The 20,842-nt window shown below is 43.8% G+C and overlaps 1 protein-coding gene across 1 annotated transcript in view; it reads left to right on the forward strand.

The window, feature by feature from the left end:
- CPS1 (carbamoyl-phosphate synthase 1) overlaps positions 1-20,842 on the forward strand; it is a 76,439-nt gene that overhangs the window by 46,171 nt on the left and 9,426 nt on the right. The window contains exons 24-34 of the mRNA XM_026049063.1: positions 1,548-1,613; positions 2,013-2,076; positions 4,296-4,477; positions 9,634-9,828; positions 10,426-10,493; positions 12,480-12,555; positions 15,074-15,151; positions 16,135-16,242; positions 16,842-16,931; positions 18,129-18,299; positions 20,585-20,659. Of these exons, the coding sequence (XP_025904848.1) occupies positions 1,548-1,613; positions 2,013-2,076; positions 4,296-4,477; positions 9,634-9,828; positions 10,426-10,493; positions 12,480-12,555; positions 15,074-15,151; positions 16,135-16,242; positions 16,842-16,931; positions 18,129-18,299; positions 20,585-20,659 (1,173 nt within the window). The remainder of the gene's footprint in view (positions 1-1,547; positions 1,614-2,012; positions 2,077-4,295; positions 4,478-9,633; positions 9,829-10,425; positions 10,494-12,479; positions 12,556-15,073; positions 15,152-16,134; positions 16,243-16,841; positions 16,932-18,128; positions 18,300-20,584; positions 20,660-20,842) is intronic.

Raw genomic sequence — 20,842 nt, forward strand, 5'->3', positions numbered from 1 at the left:
GAAGAAGGATGTAAAATATTCTTGCTCATTTTGTGTTTGGTGAGATGGACACATCTCTCTGGCTTCAGAAAGGCTGAGAAGCCTGGTGGTGGCCCGCAACTTTGTGACCATGCAAAGCACAGTATGTCTTTTTCCTTGGTAGTAACTTTTCACAGGGTGGCACTTCATGGGAAATGTCCCATTGTTAGGGGCAGGTTTGCTGTTCACTGTGATAGCAGCGAGCATAATGAGCTCATCTTGAATTCAGGACGGGCCACAAGTGCTTTGCTAGGTCTTCTGTCGCTGCAGTTTAAGGGATGTTGATATTAAAGTGTCACCAGCTGTTTTTGTCCCTAAAGGCTGGGGGGAACCCTCTCCAAACGAGTGAATGTTTCTGAAAGACCCATCTGCGCCCTCAGGCCTCCAGATGCCAGATCTGCTCCTGCTCACAGCTGCTCTTTTCCTCCCACGGCCCTACAGAACTGGGACTGCTTTTGCACTATGTTTTTTATAAGTGCGTATGGCCCTGCAGCGCTGAAGTGATTTGTGAGCCACAGGTTCTTTAGTAAGGTCGTTCTGCTAATGCCTGTGTTTGTGGCACCGCAGCAGATGGTTCTTTTTGAGCCCTGAAGTACAAGTCTCAGTAATAGCAGCAGTAATGAGCAGCACGCTCTTGTGTAGTGCTAGTGACGTAAGGTCACAGTCTTCATTGCTCACAAGGATTCGGACAACCAGTGGGGATTTGTGAAATACTTGGAGAGCAGAAAGATTTTTTCAGTTGTAGGATGTAGAAGTTCCTGACAGGACTGCTCTGATAGTGTTCAGGATTCTATGTGGGAATGTTTGAGCTCTTCCTTCAGGGAGCTTTAGCAGTTGCTCGTGACCTAGATGAACTAGTTACCATGTATAGCATGTAATAAGAAGTTGACACATGCAGTTTATGAACAGCCTGGTTGGGAAATTATTCTTCTGGGCTCTCTGGTGACTCTTTACTTAAGAAAAGTTGCTGAAAAGTACATGTAAGGAGTGGTGGAAAACCCACTCATGGCTTGTGTGCCATTTAGTTATCAAAGCAAGAGATTTATGACAGCATAAATAGAGTGCTTCGTGTGCTACTGCTCCAGATGATCACTAAGGGATAATTGCCTGTGTGCTTGTACTCAGTGAGGGATTAAGATGGGGTCAGGAGAATAGGATGAAGAACCCACATGTTGCAGCTGAGGGATTCAGGAGAGCTGGAGGAAAGATGATGTGTGTAATTAATGCTGTCCAAGTAACTAGAGAATGGGGCTGAGGGAGGAAGAGGTGGATGGAAGAAGACTGAGCTGTGGAGGTGAAACCTCCTGCCAGCTGAACAGGCAGGCCTGTTCAGGGGAAAGGCCAGGCAGTGAGGGAGACTCCCCTTTTGCTGCTTTGCCAGCACATCATGATTCAGGTCATCTCTATTGAGGAAAGACATGATGGCAAAACATAAAACAGAAAGGAAGGGGATGAGGGTGGGAAGAGCAACTGTAAGGGAAATTACTTATTGTCCAGGTAACAAACCCTCCTCTCCTTCCTTGTCACAGATCGACACACTGGCAGCAGAATACGCCGCGCTAACTAATTACCTCTACGTCACGTACAACGGGCAGGTATTTGAAACACCAGTCTTAGTGCTGTCTTGCTGTCTGCTTTGATTTCTTCCCCCTCTGTCACGTTATTTCTGGAGACCTTGCAGATGTCTCTGTAGCAGTTGTGCATCATTCCTTCCTAGCATTCCTTTTTCTAGGAAATGCGCAGTTCCCCAGGCTGCTGGAGTAGGTAAGACCAGTCAAATAAGTGGTGCTGGGTCTCCTCTTGTTTAGGTGCAGGACCATTAATCCCGGTGGAGTTGCACCTGATTTACACAGCAGTAAATGAGATCAGACTCAAGCCCTGAAGGATCAGACTCTTAGATGTGGGCTGAGCACAAGAAATTGTTTGTTCTCAGAGGCATAGAGTGAAGTGCTGCTGAGTACACATCCTAATGGCTTCTCTCCCTCCCTTCTCAGGAACATGATGTAAAATTTGATGACCGTGGAGTGATGGTGTTGGGCTGTGGACCGTATCACATAGGTAAATCTTTCTTACGACTCCTCTGTCCTCCTTGCACCCTTGAGCCTTTCTGGATATTCTTGTGGTTCATTTGTTCCTCTTCTCATGTGGTGCCTCCAGAGCACAGTGCACAGGACATCAATTCCTACCACAAGCTTTGTCTTTTACACTTGCTTGGGGACTTCATTTCACGCCCTGGAAAAATAGGAGACTCTCTATTACTTTTCACTTGAAACTGGAGAGCACATCACCTAGTCATGACTACCACTGGGAATGTGCATTTTTTTCTTTTGTTTGTAAAACATAACGCTTGTTTTAAATATATATATCTTAAAGCTTTTAGGAATCTGGCACTTTGTTATGGAAGTTCATTGCTGCCGCAGCCGTATTCAGTTGAGCTTCGTAGTGCCAGCTCATGACTGTTACGTGCTGTCTGTTTTATTACTTGTAAGCATATATGTTTATGATGATACTTGGATGTCTTCAGCTAATTTTGTATAAACAATTGTGTGCTGTTTTTTCAACACACTTAAACAATTCTGCAGCATCAGAATTTTTTTGTGGCTATGGGAACTGGGTAGACAGATTGTGCTGAGTTCTTTGTATGATGACTTTTTCATTTTGTGAATCCTTTCCAGAGAGCTTGTAATTATTAAGGAGGGAAAAAAAAAACCTGTCATTCAGAAATATTTTTGCTCTGTGTCTCAGAAGCACTGGTGATGGTTTTCAATAGCTGAAATGTAAACTGCATGCATTCATTTTGCTTGGACAGACAGGTCACGCGCTTCACTGCTGTTGCTGATTGTAGGAGGTGTCTTTTTGAACTCTGCTTCCAATAGGAATCTTGAGATGAATGATACCAGGAGGAACGCTCCAAGATGATGCTGTTTTCTGTAAATGCTGCTGATTGTCGACACGCTGTGTAGGACAGTTGCAAAAACTGTATATAAAAGGGATGGCAGTGATATTGAATAATTTGAATGTGGGTGAAAACACTTTGCACTCTTCACTTGAAACTGCTGATAATATAGACTTAAATATATAGGTCTGACCTTGATCTGGGAGAAGACTGTAACTAAAGAAAGCGAGCTAATGGAAAAAAATAGTTCCTGTTTAGTACCATCTGAAAGATGTTTCCCAGATGCAATAGCCAAGTTGATATTTTTTTATTTTATTATTCTTGGAAAGGAAGTATGTGCTTTTTGCTTGCGCTTTCAGCACTGTAATTGTAGCTCAGTGCAGCCTCTGAGTGTCGGGGCTCTTGGTCAGCCTGCAAGGCAGCGTTTGCTCCTCACTGCTGCTGTGGGGCTTGATGCTGAGCTGGGAGAGGGCTCCCCTGCTTGGGTTTTGCTTCTGTGAAAGTCAGTGTTGAAAGACAAAGGTGCCTTGGTGACCTGCTCCAGTGCACGCGTGGACGAGCTGCGCACGGTGTGCGCCCATCTGACGTGGCTGCAGCCTGAAAGGGAGTTCAGAGCCACGTGTGCTGAAGTAGTGATCACCTTCCCGGGGCAGGCTCTGCCCAGCTCGCAGCAGTTGTTACCGGCTCATCTAATTGTTTGCTGCCTTCCTCCTTACTTTTCTTTGGACATGAGATTGTTGATGTGGTGGGAGTACACGTGCTGTTTTCCTGGGTAGCATCCAAAGCAGGCAGATGGGGACTCTGGATGACCTTTCGTGTCCCAGATTTGAGGCTTCATATGCATATAAGAGCTCCCGAATAATGGGGTATTTGCAGGTGTAGGGAAGTAAACCGTGTGCCTGACAGTGGGTGACCTGTGGCAGCTGCCTGCTCGTTACCAGCTGTTGTGGAGACAGCAGTTCAGCACAGTCTGAAAATCCGACCTATCTTACAACACAATTACATATGAAAATATGGATCTCAATACTATCATGTAATGACTGTGAATACATCATGATGAGGTCAAGGTTTTGTAAGCATAACCTTTTAATGATGCTCTTTTAAATATGCATCATTCTCTGAGGGTAGCTTCCTTAGATCTTTGAGCATAGAAATTCATAGGGCACTAGCTGGTCTGGATTAGAACACCGTGTGATCCTGAGTCCTCCCTCCCCTGCTCACGCTTTTGGGTGTTCAACTTCCACGGGAACACAATTAGGTTTCTCCCTCTCAGGTGACAGATGCTGTGTTGTGTGGGTGTTTTTTGGGTCTTAAGCTTGAATGCTAAGAGCATTTGTTTGTGTTTCTTCCCCACATGCTCCCTGTGTGTGTGCCCTGGCAGGCAGCAGCGTGGAGTTTGACTGGTGCGCTGTCTCCAGCATCCGCACGCTGCGGCAGCTTGGCAGCAAGGCCGTCGTGGTGAACTGCAACCCGGAGACGGTGAGCACGGATTTTGATGAGTGTGACAGACTGTACTTTGAAGAGCTGTCTTTGGAAAGGATCCTGGACATCTACCAGCACGAGGTAAACAAAAGCAGTAGCAGCAACAGAAAGCCGTGAAGCAGACCCAAACTCTTCAAAATTCACATCAGCAGCTTGCTTTGGCAGAGCACCTGGGGGCGCGGGGGGGAGAGCTCGCTAGCTAAAGCTGTTTAGTTTGGAGCCCGATGTTGCATTTTACACATCGTTGATGTTCCTAGCAGACTGCTCAATAATGAATGCCAAATAAATATTAAATTATTTTGCAAGATGCCATATTGTGCAATATTTACAAGCAGATTTAATTTGCTGCACAGTCATTTATCGCACAAATTGTTCTGCCCTTGTGGGGCTGAGCTTCAGCACTTGAGCATATCCTTGACTTGAGGCACAAGTACTTCCCCTGAAGCAAGTAGAACAGCTTAGGCACATATCACCAGCTTGTGCTTACGAGCCTGTAGTCCTGGGCCTTGCAGTACAGTAGAACAGGCCCCTGGAATCACCATCAAACCATGAAATGTTCCTGATCCGGGTATTGCAGGTGCCTGTTGGGGATTTCCAAGAGCTCAGAGCTCGTACTAAGAAAGAGAGGAATCCCAGGCAGATTTGGTAATGAGAGCATTTATGATGGAAACAATTTGTTCTTGTACAGGAAGCTTTGGTTTCTCTGTAGTAATGCGCTCAGGATGCTGTGGCTGAGACTGAGATGTTTACAGGTGCTTCACCACCCTTGAAATCCAGTGGGAGTTGCCTGTATAACTTGATGAAGTGACTTTGCAGAACCTAGGTCATCTTAAGCTTTTGGTTCTTCTTGGCTCTTTTCTTGAGTGATGACACTTGGAGATTTTGTTCTTGCTAAATGTGAGCATGCTTCTAAAATGGTTTTGTAACTTGGCTACATTTTGGTCATTCCCAAATTGGGAACAATGCAAAAAGCCCTTCAAAACTTGGGTCCTGTTCTCTAAGCCTGGCTCTTGACAGCCACTTGCAGAACACTGTCTTGGGACCATTTTCAGATTGTATCATCATACTTCCTTGGTTTTGCATCCTTTTCACATCCTTTTTAATTTTTCATGAAAACAGAGTCTTATTTAAAATCATAGATTTAAGACAGGATAAGACTGACAGCTTGCAGGGATCTTAGAGGCTGATTTTCAGATGCTTTGGCATTTTCCATGAGGTTCAGCCCTATAACATTGAGCTCTTGTTTACTTGAACAAACCTGAACTTGTGAACTTGGGGCGTGGAGGAAATTCGTGTGCGAGCCTGCCAGAGAAATAACACTGATGAAACACAGCATCTAATTACTGCAGGATCAAAGACGAGGTAGCGATAGGTGATGAGGGAGCAACTACTCATTTTTAAAACATAGTGCTCGTAATTAGCAAGTTGGGCAAGAAAAATACGTGTAAAGAATAATGCGTGTGGATTGAAGCCTGGGTCGTGCTGCTTGTGAGAGCAGTGCTTGGTGAGTGGAAGGTCACATTTCTAAGTCCATATTCTGGCCTTGCTGATGCTGGGAGGCGTTGCAGGCCTCAAGGTCTAAGAGCAGCTTTCTCGGCTCCCTGGAGCTGAACGGGAAGGATGTGCTGGCAATTACGGCAGCCGTGCTCATGAGCTGACCCCTGCTAATGGTTCTGGGCGCGCTGTTAGCATGCTGGGGGGAGAGAAAAACAGCAAGAGGGGACGTGTCGGGGCTTGCAGCAAAGGTTTGGGTGCCAGTGAAAGCCAACAAGTCAACGTTGTTGGCTCCATTGGTGTTGAATCCGTTAGGATCTGAATTGAAGCAGCTAAAGTTGTGCTGCATAGTGCAAGTCAAGAAGAACAACGGCTGTTCGGCTGCTTTGTAGCACTTATAGGCAGTGGTGAGATGGAGCAGTGTCATTATACCAAATGTGCAGATGTGGAAACTGAGCCTCTGAGGGGTGGAGAGACTGCAGAGAGTCAGGTGAAAGGCCTGGGGACAGATCCCAGATCTCCAGGAGAATACAGGTCAAAATGATTCATTTACTCTGTGTGTTTTTCTTGTTTTGTTTTCAAATGAGCGAGGCAAACCCTAATATCTTGTTAACAGAATCCTTTCTCAGGAAAATGCGGATGGAAGTCAGTCCCTAAGGATACAGCCAAGCTAAACTGAGCTTCTGATTGCTGATCCTGCAAGTACCTTCTCTCCCAGCTTAATGTAAGACGAAATCGTGCCCTGTTTTCAGCCCAGTCTTGTAAATTTTCAAGGTGCAGCGACCAGTGTCAGTGGGACAAATCCTTTGAGAAGTGCTGGGGCAGTGGCAAAGCGTAAGTCAAATCATGGGCAAGAGAGGCACAGAGCCCTTTGCCTGCAGGAGGCATAGTTTGTACATCAGCTCCCAAAGCATTGCTAGGACTAGCATCAAACCGTAAGCAGCTATTAAACTTAGCTTAATCAGGGTACTCACTTGTCCCGGATTCTGATCAGACAAATTAAGCTGTGCTAAGGAGCAAGTTTGCTAGGAAGACTGTGGGAAGTGTTTCATGGTCCTACCCCAGTGAGATGCTCAGCTGTCTCCCTCTTCCCTTCCCTCATCTCCCTTTACATCTCCCTTTCCAGCTCACGTTTGCAGCTCTGCAGAACTGTGCAGAGTTGGGTGGCGTTCCATGGGGACGGTAATTAAAAAAAATAAAATTCTTTCCCTCAGATTTATTTGTTTTTTGCTTCCAAAGGAGATGTTCCCTTTTAATTTTAATATCTTTCTGCTTGAGGGTCTCTTCTGATCCTTTTTCAATATCTGCTGTGATTCATAAAACTAAAGGAGGCTCTTAGGTATAGTTTTAATGGTCCAATTTGTTTCCAAACTTGGGGAGAAAAAGGAAAAACAGCTCTATTACTAATGGTATAGAAGGAAGGTAGTAATAAAAAGAACATTATTATAAAGTGGAAAATAATTCTCTTTAGCTTTCACTGGATTATGTACAATGTATATTTAAAAAAAAAATATACACTGGCAAAGACATTGATTTTCTTTATAGTTGGTGTGGCTGATGGCAAAGTGTGACGTAGCAGAGTGTGTCCCTGTCTGCCTGCTCCGTGGTGCTGTCCTGCTCCTAGTGGAGCAGCACTGGTTTTTAGGGGAAAGTGTTGCTTGGGAAGTACAGCACAGCTGTAGGAATTCAGGCTGGAAACTGAGTTTCAATTTATGGCCCTTTCTGAGTAAAAATGAGTATCCTGAGTCTTTCCTCTAAGTTGTCCCCTCTGAGTTGGACCCTTCAAGGGGCTGGATTCCCTAATACCATCCCAACTTTGGATGCAAGCAGCATTTTGATTTTACAGGCTCAGTGACTGGAACTGCCTTGAAGGAAGAGAAGAAGAATCAGAAAGCTGGAAAGCCAGAGGTTAGAATGCCTTTAGGCTGGGTTAAGGCAGCCCTGATGCCGAGACGTGCGCAGGACCCATCGCTCCCTGGGCAAAGTGGAGAAGCAGAAAAGCCCATCTGCAGCGCTGGCACTTTGGGCACACCAGTGATCTTGTCATCCACGGGATAATAAGCACTGCTTAAATACCAGGCTTTTGTAGAGGATCTGTATTATGGTAGGAAAGTACCCACATTAAAGTTAAGCTGGGCTTGTATTAACATTTATCATCTGTTTTTCTTCTTTTTTTTTTTTTCCCCTGTGTCGCTTCTAGTCCATCCTGCTCACAGCTTACAAGTCTTTCACTCCAAATCTCTTCAAATCCATCATTAAGAAGCTCCTTTTTTTTTCCAGGTAGGCCAGTGGTGTTGACCTTCATCAGGAAAAGGACATTTCTTAATTAAGAGAGCATTGATACTCTAGAAAGTTAGAGGCAAAACGGGGCTGACCTGTGTGTTGGGTGTTTGATTTCTGCATCTCATTTGCTGGAGATGAGAATCTCTAGGTTGAGAAGAGCCCTTCAGCACAGCATTGCTGTGGGCCTGACTCCTCCTCTGGGCAAAGTTTCACCAACTTTAATTTGGAAGTAAAATGGCCATTATTTAATTACGTTGAATTATTAGATGATGTAGAAGTAATTCAAATAGTCATCATTGTTGCAAGTACTCTGAGGCCTGTTACTCTTACTGGTGAAAAATTTTATGCCAGCCTCTTTTGAACTTGAAAGCCATAGAAGAGATCTGTGGAGAAAAAAAAATACTGTATTTGCACCTGGAAAAGGATGTATTTGCAAGCGAGCTCACCCTGCCTTTTTATTTTATACTGCTTATTATTTCCTTGGTTAAAATGCTCTAGTTACCCAGTCTTAAGTGTGAAATATGCTTTTGGGGCTGCATACTTGTAACTACCCCAAGGAGCGAGTCAGGAATAATAAGGAGCAATGGGAATAAATGGCTAAACATATCCAGAATCATTCAGCATCCCAGGCTGTTGGGCAGATCGGGCTCTGCTGCCTTGGTTCCTATGGGCCAGGGCAGGGACAGCAGCGAGCGCTCCTTGGGGATTGGCTTCTAGGGCTGGGGAGGATGTTTGCTTAGCAAATACCTGTGCTGGAGGAAAGAAATGGCTGTTTCTAGTTGTTTTCCATTGCCCTTCTGCGGGATTGTGCTGCAGGCTGTTTTCTCTGAAGAGCTGGGCTGAGGGAGAAAGGGCAGAAAACACCTTGTTTGTTGGTGCTGTTGTGTCGGAGTCTCCACGGGGAGTTGGGAGCAGCCTCGCTGAAGGGATAGTCCCCAGGTCTGCATGTAAGGAGCTGGTGCGGGGGCAGCTGGCCAGGAAAGGGGAGTTTTGCATTTTGTTGGCATAGTTGCAAAGCTAGGGAGCTCCTGGCAGTCCAAGGCTTATCCTCACAGGGAAAGCAGCAGCAGCTAACCACGAACTGAAAGCAAGGTAACAGTCAGTGGTTCTTACAGCAGTGCTAAACTCTTGGCTTAACATCCAAAGGCACATGGACTCTGCAGGCACCTGCAGCTTCTGAGGGAATTAAAATTCGAGCTCCTGCTGTGTGCCGAGACATATCAAGCAGGATGTTGGGATGCTGGGTCTGTTTTTATTCCTTTTTTCCCTTTTTTTTAAGGGAGGATACACGCTGTGTCATGCTTTCCTGCCTGGGTATCTCTGGGTCAGCATACGTATGATCTGCCTTTACTCATAGGAACTGGAAAGTGATGTAATCTAAACATTGTATCCTTAGTTATAACTGCTCTTAATGTTCAGTAAGACTGAATGTGACTGTGCAACTTCCTCTTCGCCAACAGGGATGCAGTGGCTGCATCATCTCCGTAGGTGGGCAGATTCCCAATAACTTGGCCGTGCCGTTGTACCGGAGCGGAGTGAAGGTGCTTGGCACAAATCCTTTGCAGATTGACCGGGCAGAAGATCGTGCCGTGTTCTCGGCTGTCCTGGACGAGCTGCACGTGGCACAGGCCCCCTGGAAGGCAGTCAGCACCCTGGTAGGTTGGGCATGTGCAGCTGGGAGATGATAAAGTGGCTCCAGGTTTTTATGAGCATCTCCACAGGGGGACTGACTTGCTGATAAATGTTGAGATTCTGAAGATGCTTAACATTTGGCAGTTTTTAAACTGCCAGGGTGCATGTACTTCTTGATCCCTGCTATAGCTCAGGTCTTTCTGCTGAGCTGTGCTTCATGGGGATGGATGGAAATTGGCAGGAAAGCATCTTTAAATCTTCCCCACAAAGTATGAGGAATATATCCAACAAAAGATAGAGGTGCTGCTAGGTTACTCTGTCCTACTGGCCTTGAAAACTGTGCTAGCAGGTGGAGATTGCAGAGGAACAGAGATTTGACAGCACCATTTTTTTCCATGGTGAAACTGTCTGGACAAGGGAGCGTGTGAGGAGGACCACTCTGGAATACAGAAGGGGTGTAACCAGTTCAGCCCAGGCTGTAGTCTCCTGATTTTATTCTTCCCCCCCCTCCCCTAGAATCTTTATTGATAGTAAAGTGCAAATGCAGCTGGAGTTGACATTTTGGATATGACTTGAAAATGTTTTCTTGTTCATAGCATGTTTTTCCTTCTTGCCTTTAGAAAGATGCGGTTGAATTTGCAAGCTCCGTGAGCTACCCGTGCTTGTTGAGGCCTTCCTATGTCCTGAGGTAAAGCTCGACCATCAGAGCTCATCAGGCTGGGTTAATGAATTGCAAAAGCTGTTCCAAGGCAGGGGAGAGAAGAATTTCATGGTACACATGGAGAACTGTGCTGGGTACATGTCAGACTTGCCAAGCTTAACAGGTGGGACAACTGCTCAAACTGATGAAGGAAGCCAATGGATCCCTTCTATCCCTCAAGCACAGAACAAAGATAAAATTTGATCATCGTAGTGTTTGTTTAAAACCATTACATGTTTTGTATCTCAAGGCCAAAACCATGAGCCATCTGGGATGTTGCTTAAGGCCCTCGAGCCTGTTTCATTGAGTCTGCTGGTACAATTACGCCAGAGGATTGTTTGCCACCAGTAAAACAGAAGGGAACAAGCTGAGGCCATTTATTGGGGTTAGCATCTGTTTTCAGAAAATGACAGAACGTTTTTTGAATGCAGCTTCTGATTTGCAGGACTCCACTGCTTACAGGCGTGTTTTATGTCTCCTCCACTTTGGCTGCTGCATCTCTTTAGGTAGTGTACAGGACCACCTGCTTCCAACGCCTTTTTGGAAAGAGTTGTATCAGCACATGCGGAAGTTGGGAATGATCACTGTTTTCTGAGGAGTTTCTTCATATGCAGCACAGAGAGACAGTCTGAGCACAGTTTGCAAGTAAATTTGGAATAGGAAACAGGATCCTTTTAACATGAAATAGAAATGTGTCAAAATGAAAGGGTACTCATTTTAGGTGGAGCCAAAAATACTTTCCTTTAGGAGAAACAAAGGGGAGAGAAGGAATTCATATATGTTCAACCCTTCAATGCAGCATCAAAGGGTACTTCAAGAAGTGTCTTTTAGAAGCACTGCTGCACGATGACTTCTCGATGACTTCCCTGGCCGGTGTCTGAATCTAGCAGTGAGGTTGCAGAGCAAAGCTCAAAGCTTTGCACTCAATTCAGGCAAACAAGTTAAAAGTTGATACTCTTCCCTCGACTTTTAGGGCATATTCCTTTTAGCCTGTTTCCATGTCTATTAAATTCAGTATGGGCTCTTTCCATGTCAGTATTTGCCAATGCAGTAATTCAAGGCTGTTTGGGAGGGTGTGGAGGATTTTAGGGAGAAAGATGAAACTGTGGAAGGTCAAACTTGAAATAGAGAGTGAAAAGCCGTAGCACAGCAGACTCTGGCTTCTGTTTGCAGAGCAGCAGCCAGCCCTCAGCAGTGTTCATCCTCTGCACAGTTATGGCCTTAAATATTTGCCACTTGCCTTGGAGAACTAAATGCATTTTCCTTTCCGCATTTCTGCAGTACATGCCAGCTCACATCCTCAGTGGGGGAAGTGACATAGGTCTTTGGATTTAATTGAACTTTATTGATTTAGATCAGCAAAAGATGCATCCCAGTAAGCATAAGCAACTGCAGCTACTTGCAGCTATTTATCTTTAGTGGAAGTGACAGATTTCTAGGATGTTTTCAGGGATAGATCCTTCTTCCCCTTTCCTCACAGTTTCTGTAACCTTGTCCATGTAAGCAAAGGGGAAGCTGAGCAGCAGCGTGATAGGAATGGCCAGTGTAGCATCTATTTAAAAAAAAAAAAAAAGAAAAAAAAACCTTATTCTCTGAATCACTTGTTCTCAAAGGAAAACTCCTAAATCCCCTTCTCAGATATAACTGGCAGCTGCACTTCAAAGTATATGGCTTTTGGATGCAGAATTCAGGCACTGGAAAACCTTTAGGGAATGGGCACAGCAAAATAATTCCTCAGCAATGAGGGGTCCCTTTTCATCTGTATTCACACTCGTAGCGAGCACCTGTGGCCTTGTGCTTTGCTCCTTCCACCATGAGCTCGTGGGCTAAAAATGGGTCTTGTGTCTTTGGAGCATATTTGCATGTACAGTGTAAAATGTTTGGGACTTGAGCGCTGACTCTGCACCAGTCTTAACACTGCTGTCTGCCTTGAAGCTGCAAGGAAAGGTGACTTGTTTGCTTTGCCTTTCCCAGCGGGTCTGCAATGAACGTGGCATTCACTGAAGAGGAGATGAAGAAATTCTTAGCAGAAGCCACCAGAGTCTCCCAGGTATCAGCCCTTGCCCTGTCAGTGCTCTGCTTGTCCTGGTGTTTGCTGTGTTGGTTCACCTGCACTGCATTTGTTTTCCATCTCAGTTAGGGTGATGGTCTGGGACCCCCCACGCACCCCATCCAAGCTTGCCAGGAGCCACACATCTCAACTGACCATGATAGCACTGAAATTACCTTTCACTTAATTTATGAACCATTTTGCCTGACTTTGAACAAATTAAACTTCATGCTGGCATCTTCTCTCCCACTGATGATGTGTGCAGTCTTTTTCTGTTGTTGTTTTCCCTCGATCCATTTCTTAAATGCGGAAATCTTTACAAGTTTTTGATATGACATTTAACTCTGCAAATCACGTACTGAGTTGCATTTTTCTTTGATACAAAAGCAGGACTACTGCCTGCTTACTGTTAATCCAGTGGGATTATTGATCTGCAGAGTACAGAACGTAGAAGATGAAAGCTCTGGTTTCCTTTTTGAATGTCTTTCAGAAGTAAATTCGGGGATTTTTTTTCATCTTTTTTTCTCTTTCCTAGCAGAGAGAGGGATTTGGTCTTGTACACTGAAATTTAGAATAGTAAAATCCAAGCAGTTTCCCAAAGACATGAGTGCTTCAGAACATAGTAAACACAATTCAAAGCTTGAATTTCTTCTGTAGTTCTTATCAGTGTTACTGTAACAAGGGAAGATGTTTGGAGAGATGAGAAGGTGGGAGATGGAAAATATTAAATGACTGGGCTTGAACGAGCAGTATTTAGAGTTTTGAATCTGACTTTGTAGCAATCTCTGAGTTTGGCCTGGTCGCTTAGCCTGTTGGTTTGTGCTTTGCATGGCCCCTGTTCAGACAGCCCTGCAGCAATCACAGGAACCTGGCAGTTAGAAATAAGTAAGTTAGAGGAACCCTGCAAACACAACTGGCTATGGACGTCAGTCACATTACTGTTTACTCAGTGGATTTCTGAGGACATTAAAGAATATGAAACAAGAATTATGTCATTTTTTTCAGGAGTAAAACTGCTCTGGAGAGATAGGTTCCTTGGAGGAAAGAAGACTGCTTAGTTCCATTGGTTAACACTTTTGAAGGGACTTCTGAAAGGAGGAGAATGCTAATGATTAATTAAAAGACCAGAGGGTCCACTTGTGGTGTGGCAACATGTGCTGTATTCCTGGTGAAAGGAGGGGATGCTTCCACGGGATCCTTGTGACTCGGGGGTTCTGCAGCACCGATGAGGTGCTGGTGCTTCCTGCAGCCCTGACCCATTGTGGTTCTGTGGCAATTCTTGAGTCTTTGGGTGCTCTGGCCTTGATCCTGCAGTGGCCCATGCCAGATTTGCTTATTAAATATTTGCTAGTGTACTCGAATTGCTAAGGAAAGGCTGCTTTTATTTTCCTTTTATGTGATGTTTCTACAAAGTCAAAAGCCTTTGTATAGTTGAAGCAAAAAAAGGCAAACCAGAACAGCGTTCTGCTTCTGAGCTTGGGGAGTTTTCTGATGGGCATTTTTTATACTGGTGGAATATTTGTGGTCTGTGAGTGGTTCCACTGAGGCCAGCAATAATACTTGTGAGTGTGCAAGTGAGTAAAAGCACTTGAGTGGGACACATCTTCTGCTTATAAAGCCTTACCTAAGCCTTCTCCTCCCAGCAAGGCTTCTGCAGCTCAAGAAGTGCCTGACAAATGTTCTTCTGTTGTTTTAGCCACATCACTGTTATGCTGTTGCCTTATTATGGCATTTAAGCTGTCAGTACTGTTCAAAACTTCTTGGAAGAGTTGAGACAGATTTGAATAAACAAGACTGAATGCACATGTAAAACCTTCTGGTGAAAAACTGCAGCAAGTCAGAAAGTTACAGGACATAAGCCTCTAAATTTATGAAATGGTGTAGGCTGTGGCATTGTCCTTGTCTTTGAATTTACCCTTGTGCTGATAAATGTAAGAGATTGTCTCTTGTAACTTTTGAAGTTGCTTTATATTTTTTTCAAAAGAAGCCTTTTGAGCATGCACAGACCGTCATTTATTCTATTTTATTCTCTAATAAATAACAGGCAGTTAATAGTGGATGGGAAAGGTAAAGTGTTGAGTCATAAAGGTGGCCTGGAAGAGTGCTGGGGATGGGATTTTCATTGTCCTCTGGAGCTGGTGGCTGGAAAGAGAAAGCTCAGAGTAGAGCGGATGCTTCAGGCTGTTCTTCCAGAGAGGGGCAGGAAGAAAGGGGCATAAAAATGAGAATATGGATGAGTGTGTTTGGGGCGGCTCATTTCCTAGCCGTGGTGACCAACTGTGGAGGCCTCAGTCCTGCTTGACTAATGCAGCAGCAGCAGCAGCTTTGGGGAGATCACACCAGGTTTGCCCCATTGCTTCTTTGGCCAAGTTCACCTTCCTGCAGAAACGAGGATACTAATAACTGCTCCTGTGATATTCTGCTTCCGAGGCTTTTTCCAGTGATGAATGAGGAAACACTTGGATGGCCACCAGATACTCTCAAATTAAAGCTCTCTTTTTCCCTGTCTTGATGATAGGATCACCCTGTGGTACTCACTAAATTTATTGAAGATGCCCGTGAGGTGGAAATGGATGCTGTAGCCAAGGCAGGAAGAGTAAGAATTTTGCTTTTTCTTAATATTAAACGTCTTTAAATCAGAGGCTTGCAAAAATAGGTGGTTTGAGTGTTTTACTGTACAGCCTTGAGTTTTTTGCTGAGTAATGACATGAATATATCTGAGATCTTAAAAAAAAAAAAAAAAAAGTGCTTGCAAAAGCTCAAGATGCCCTTACCCTTTTGTATCCATATAACTACTTACTACTAAAATGTCATTTCACCACTTGAATGAGTCCTTTAGAAAATAGTTTTTATTGCTTTCACAAATCACTGGCTTCATGAGTGTCTTGCATCAGAATCATATCAGCCCTTGTTACGATATTGCCATAGTTGTTTTATTATTATAACTTCATTTTGTATTTCATTACTAACCAAAATAATCCTCTCAAACAACCGCAGATATTTCATGCAGCAGAAATATTCTATCTTCACTCTTCCTTTTTGACCAGCAAACAAAATCATTGCCTTTCGGGGTATCAAAGTACTGCAACTTGATGCAATTCATTTAGCTTAAATTCCTTTAGGCCTGAACTTCCCACACTTGCATTTCTCTGTGATTAAACCCTCCCCAAGGGGTCAACAAATATGTACAAATTACATTGTTAGACAGTTGTTCCTATTTGAAAATGACAAGCAGATCTTAGCTGGTTTAAAGGCTTTTAATTAATTTTTTTTATTGTTTTTTGTCAAAATGTGTGCTAGAAAGAGGAGGGAAGTGAAAGGGCTTCAAGACTGTCATAGGTTTAATGTGTTTGTGGTTGGCTTAGCCATAGTGTGAAAGGCACTGGCACCATCTCAGTGTCCCTTTATCCTGTAGATGCCTCAGGCCTGTTCTCTCTGAGTTTTCCTGTCTCTCTCCTCTCATGGATACAGCTCAGTTTAGGAGTCTGTGGAGCCCTGTATTTGAAAGAGGGCATGGAAATGGGAGGGCAGCTCTGAGCCTGGTGAGGTGGCTAACTGCTCTCTCGGTTCTGCACGCAGGTCATCTCACATGCCGTTTCGGAGCACGTGGAGAACGCAGGGGTGCACTCTGGAGATGCCACCCTCGTGTTGCCCGCTCAGACTGTTAGCCAGGGAGCCCTGGAGAAGGTGGGTTTCTCCTAACATCTGACAGAGAGGACAAGGAGAGTTGGAATCCGCTTCTTCCTTGCTTGGGAGAACTGATTTTGGTTTCAAGAGACATCAACTCAGTGGTTTATGAAGGCCCATGTGATTTGTGCAAATGTAGGATGTCAGGGGGCTCCTATGTGGCCTCAGGGAGCAGCTGTAAAATGTGTGGAGTCACCTGAAATACGGCCCATTAATGTAAGTAGTAGAGATGGGCACTTTCTGGATCTACTGGGGCTTTCTGGTTTTTTGTTTCCTTCTTTTAGGACGAGGGGCCTTAGTGCAGCAGCGTGTCTGATGCATGTATGTGCCATGGGCCACTCTTCCCAAGCCCTTTTTACTTCTGCCTTCAAATGCAGCTCCTGTTTCTAGGTTACTAGGCAAATTAAACACTTAAAAGATTATTGCCAAAAGAGTATTGCCAAAATAAGGGTATAGAGAAAAATTATGCTTGAGCAGAGAGATATGAAGTTTGAAGGAATGTAAGGGGATTTATTGATGTGATGTTGTCTGTTGGGGGAGGAATTGTTAATTTTTAATGTATATGTATATTTTATACATTTTTTTCATTGTTTCTGTAGATTAAAGTTGCTACGAGAAAGATTGCAAATGCTTTTGCTATCTCTGGTCCGTTCAACATCCAGTTCTTGGTGCGAGGAAATGATGTGCTGGTAAGAGCTCCTGTGGCTTCGGGAGCAAACTCTGCTCTGGGTGCTTTGGTGCCTGGTTCCTGCAGTCCTTGTCCCAGAACCTCTGTGACAATTGCAGCTGTGGGTTCCAGACCTGCGTGGTGTGATGGTGTGTGCCTTGCTTGGGCCACCCCTGGGTCACACAGCTCGCCATGTGTGGAGAGAGCATCCCCTCCTGCTAGTACAGTGCAGCCTTTCAGGGTTAAGGAGGTCTCGTTGCCTTGTCTTTCAGTAGTAGCTTTAGTTTCTCTGTGGGCTTTGGTCTTTCTCAAAACTGTCAGTTTTGAATATGATGGATAACAGTGAGACCTATGCCTTATCTTAGGAACTGGGGGCTGTTGCATTTTATGAAATAAATACTGCTGTTTTCAACTCTCTGTCCTCTCTCTTCGGGGAGTTTGATAGCTACAGCAAGCCTTCCAAGTCACTGGAAAGAAAGCAAGATAATTTAAGTGTTTAAGCTCTTAATAAAAGCCATTAAGATGGTTATCTAAACAGTGCAGTCTTGGTAGCTATCAACAACAGAAGCAGCACGGATGCCTGGCCCTTCGTGGAAGAGCTGGCACACTGTCCTTCGTGGAGGAAGGTCAGGGAGTGAGAGCAGAGGACAGCTGAGGAAGGCATGCATGGAAAACCTGGCAGGGAGGGGAGACTGTGTTATTGGGAAATAACGCAGGGCTGTCTGAGGTGTTGATTGAGAAAAGGCTGCTTAGAGTTCTTCACTGCTTCTTCTGGTTCACACTGACTTTGTTACAGAGTTACTCGGAGACCACAGAGGAGCCTTTAGTTCCTTGCTTTCCCTCAGCTGTGTTTCCCTCTCTGGATTACCCCTCTTTTCCTTCCACCTTTTTCATTCTTGGCTGCCACCTTTGTTCTCCCTCTCCAGGTTTCCTCTCTTGCTAAGGAACTCCACAGTGGGCTTCTCAGCAGGATGCAGAACTTCTTTTCTTTCTTGAGTGGCTGAGTATTGGTGAGGAAAGTCAGTAACCAATGATTGCCCAGTCATTCATGAGCCAATACTATGGAGAAAGGAGGAGAGCAGAGTATGTGTCTCATTTGGCAGTCTGAGAACCATCTCCACAAAGAGAACGAACAACTGTTTTTCAGAAACTTGTATTAATCTATTTCTTAGGCAGCATTCTGTCTGATCCTGGTGTTTCTCCTTCTTAATTTCGCCAGGTGATTGAGTGCAATTTGCGGGCCTCACGCTCCTTCCCTTTCGTATCCAAGACTCTGGGCGTGGACTTCATTGAGGTGGCAACAAAAGTGATGATTGGCCAAGAGGTTGATGAATCGGCCCTTCCCACACTGGAGCATCCAATTATTCCCTCCAAATACATTGGGATTAAGGTAGGGGTTTAGAAGAATGTAAATAAGTTAATAAATAATCAAAATAATGAAACACTAAAACCCAAAACCCCAGCAAAGCCAGCATATAGCACATGAGTTTGCTCTCTGGGCATTAAAGAACTAATTTTACTCACTGAGAAAATTATTCTTTGTCTGAAGGCCAAGTTGGGCTTTCGCAGTGTCCACTGTGCTAATGGACATTTGTAATACTAGTGAAAAAACGAAGGAAAACTATCCATTAGTTATTAATAAAATTACTTTTTGTTATTTCTAACCACTCTGAATTGTGTTTCTAAATTATCTAATAAGTATGCACTTTCAGAAGTGATTGCTGAAACTCAGACCTTTCAGTGATACTGTCTATTTGTGCAGATGTACAAATATATGCGCTTAGCGTATCCCCAAATTTGTTTTCCAAGATCTGGGACATGGACTTTTCAATGAACAGAATTCCTTTTATATGAATCCCCAGTAACAGTGTAGATGAAAGTCTAAGCTCCTTTGATTTCAGTAGGGCTGAGATTTCGCTTTAATTACAAAAATTTTACACATCCTAGATACCAGAAAGTTCTCCAGATACTGACTGCTAGGTTGTTTAAAAAAAAGAAAAAGTTGAAGTTCCTAATCATAAAAATCTAGAACAACAGTGCAGAAAATATGATAGTTAATGAGAATTGTTTATACAGAAACTTTCAAGCTTTAATAGTTTCCATATCAAATGAATACTAAGAAACAGAGCTAACATCCTTCTAATAAAACGTTCAGACCCATTAAAATGCAATTGAAATCAATGGGCCAAGGCAGCTTATGTTATTTGCAAGCCAGTCAGTCTAGACGCAGCTTTGCGTTTTATTTTGATGTCACAGATTAACGTTTTCTGAAATTCTCATCTGAAGTTTTTTTGTTTTATTTTTGTTAATATGATTTATTTTTAAAAGTTTGTGTTATTTTAACCTGGGGCTTCTGTACCGTTGCTAACTGAACTGTCAAGAGCTGCATCTCTCTTGGGAGTGCTGGCTTCAGAGCGGAAAATGCAGCAGCGCTCCTCAAAACTTCACTACAAAGCCTTTTGCACTGCTTGGGTTCTGTGTGGATTTGTCAAATGTAAAATCCTGCCTAGTGACTTTGGAAATGTGATACTTTGAAAAATGTACCAGTTAAACCAGGTTTTTGCTATTCATGCATCATGTTTTCTATACTTTCACATTTTTGTTGCTAGAAATATTTGCATGGAAACGGAATTTTGTTCCTCCAGCAGTTCTTAAATGCCCAGAAAAGAGAACATGAAACTGGTGTCGTCTTTCTCGACAGAGCTGCTCCCTTGTGAATTCACAAGTTTAGCTTTAGCAACCAAAATACTGTCCTGCTATGTTTGCTTGCAGAGTGACAGGGCGACTGTGGGCTGACCGAGATTAAATCCCGGGTAATGCATGACTAAAAGTTTTTAAAGTGAAGATTGCGTTACCCAGTTTCATTTTCACAAAATTCACATTTTCATGCTCGGGGCAAGCAGAATGCAGGGAGTTGGTCAGGAGGCTTTGGTCAATTGTTCCCATTCGAGACAGCCAATGTGTGTGTTAAAATGAATCCACCTTGACTGTCAGCTCTCAGCTTGAGCCTATAGAGTTGGCTGATGTAGAAAATTACTCTTTACTGGTACATAAAGCAAGACTGACCTAGAAGGTGCCAACACACGTACTGCTTATTGACCCTTTTCACAGCAAAGTTCTCCTGTCACATTTTAGTTGGTCATTGTAGGGGGCCATGAAACAGCCTACCTCTTCTCTGCAATGTCTACCCTCAGACTTTAATTTTTAATTTTAAATTTGAGGCAGGAGGCGGGAAAGAGAGGTAAAACTTAAAAATCACTTGTGAAGTTTCATCATCTTTTTGCTGTAAGTGTATTCCTATGGAATACTTTCATTCCTGTGAATGAAAAATTTCTCTTGGGGACAGGCTTCAGATAGTATCTCTCATTGTTTGATGATGCTTCACAACATTTCTTAAAATGTGCCTTAAAAATGATAGTGAACTACCACAAATCAGAAATCTGCCATCAGAATGTGAGCTGGCTTTTGAGACTCAGGAGGAAGATTTATTAGTGAAATATGTGTTGGCCTTTGTCAGGGGGCTGAGAAAACCTCATTTGCCACTTGTTCCTTTGCTTATCAGAGCTGGCCAATGCTTGTTTTAGATTAAGCTGTCTCTCTGTCACTGTCATTAGGTTTTCTACTGATCCATTAATTTTTTACTCAGGTCTGTTTAATTTTTCTGTCTTTCACTAGGCCCCGATGTTCTCCTGGTCCCGGCTGAGAGATGCTGACCCTGTTCTCAGGTGTGAGATGGCCTCTACCGGGGAGGTATCTTAGCTTTTACTATTATGATTTTTAAAAGTGGTCTTTAAACATTCATGTCTAAATGGGACTTTATTGCATCCTGAATCATAATAGAATCTAGATTCTTCTTCAAAAAAAAACACTTTCTGTAAAAACACATTGTGGAGAACCCAGTTTATTCAGCCACTGGATGTCCCTCTTTAGCTG

The sequence above is a fragment of the Nothoprocta perdicaria genome, unplaced genomic scaffold (assembly GCF_003342845.1).
Source record: "Nothoprocta perdicaria isolate Ctin4 unplaced genomic scaffold, notPer1 scaffold_11, whole genome shotgun sequence".
NCBI lineage: Eukaryota > Metazoa > Chordata > Aves > Tinamiformes > Tinamidae > Nothoprocta > Nothoprocta perdicaria.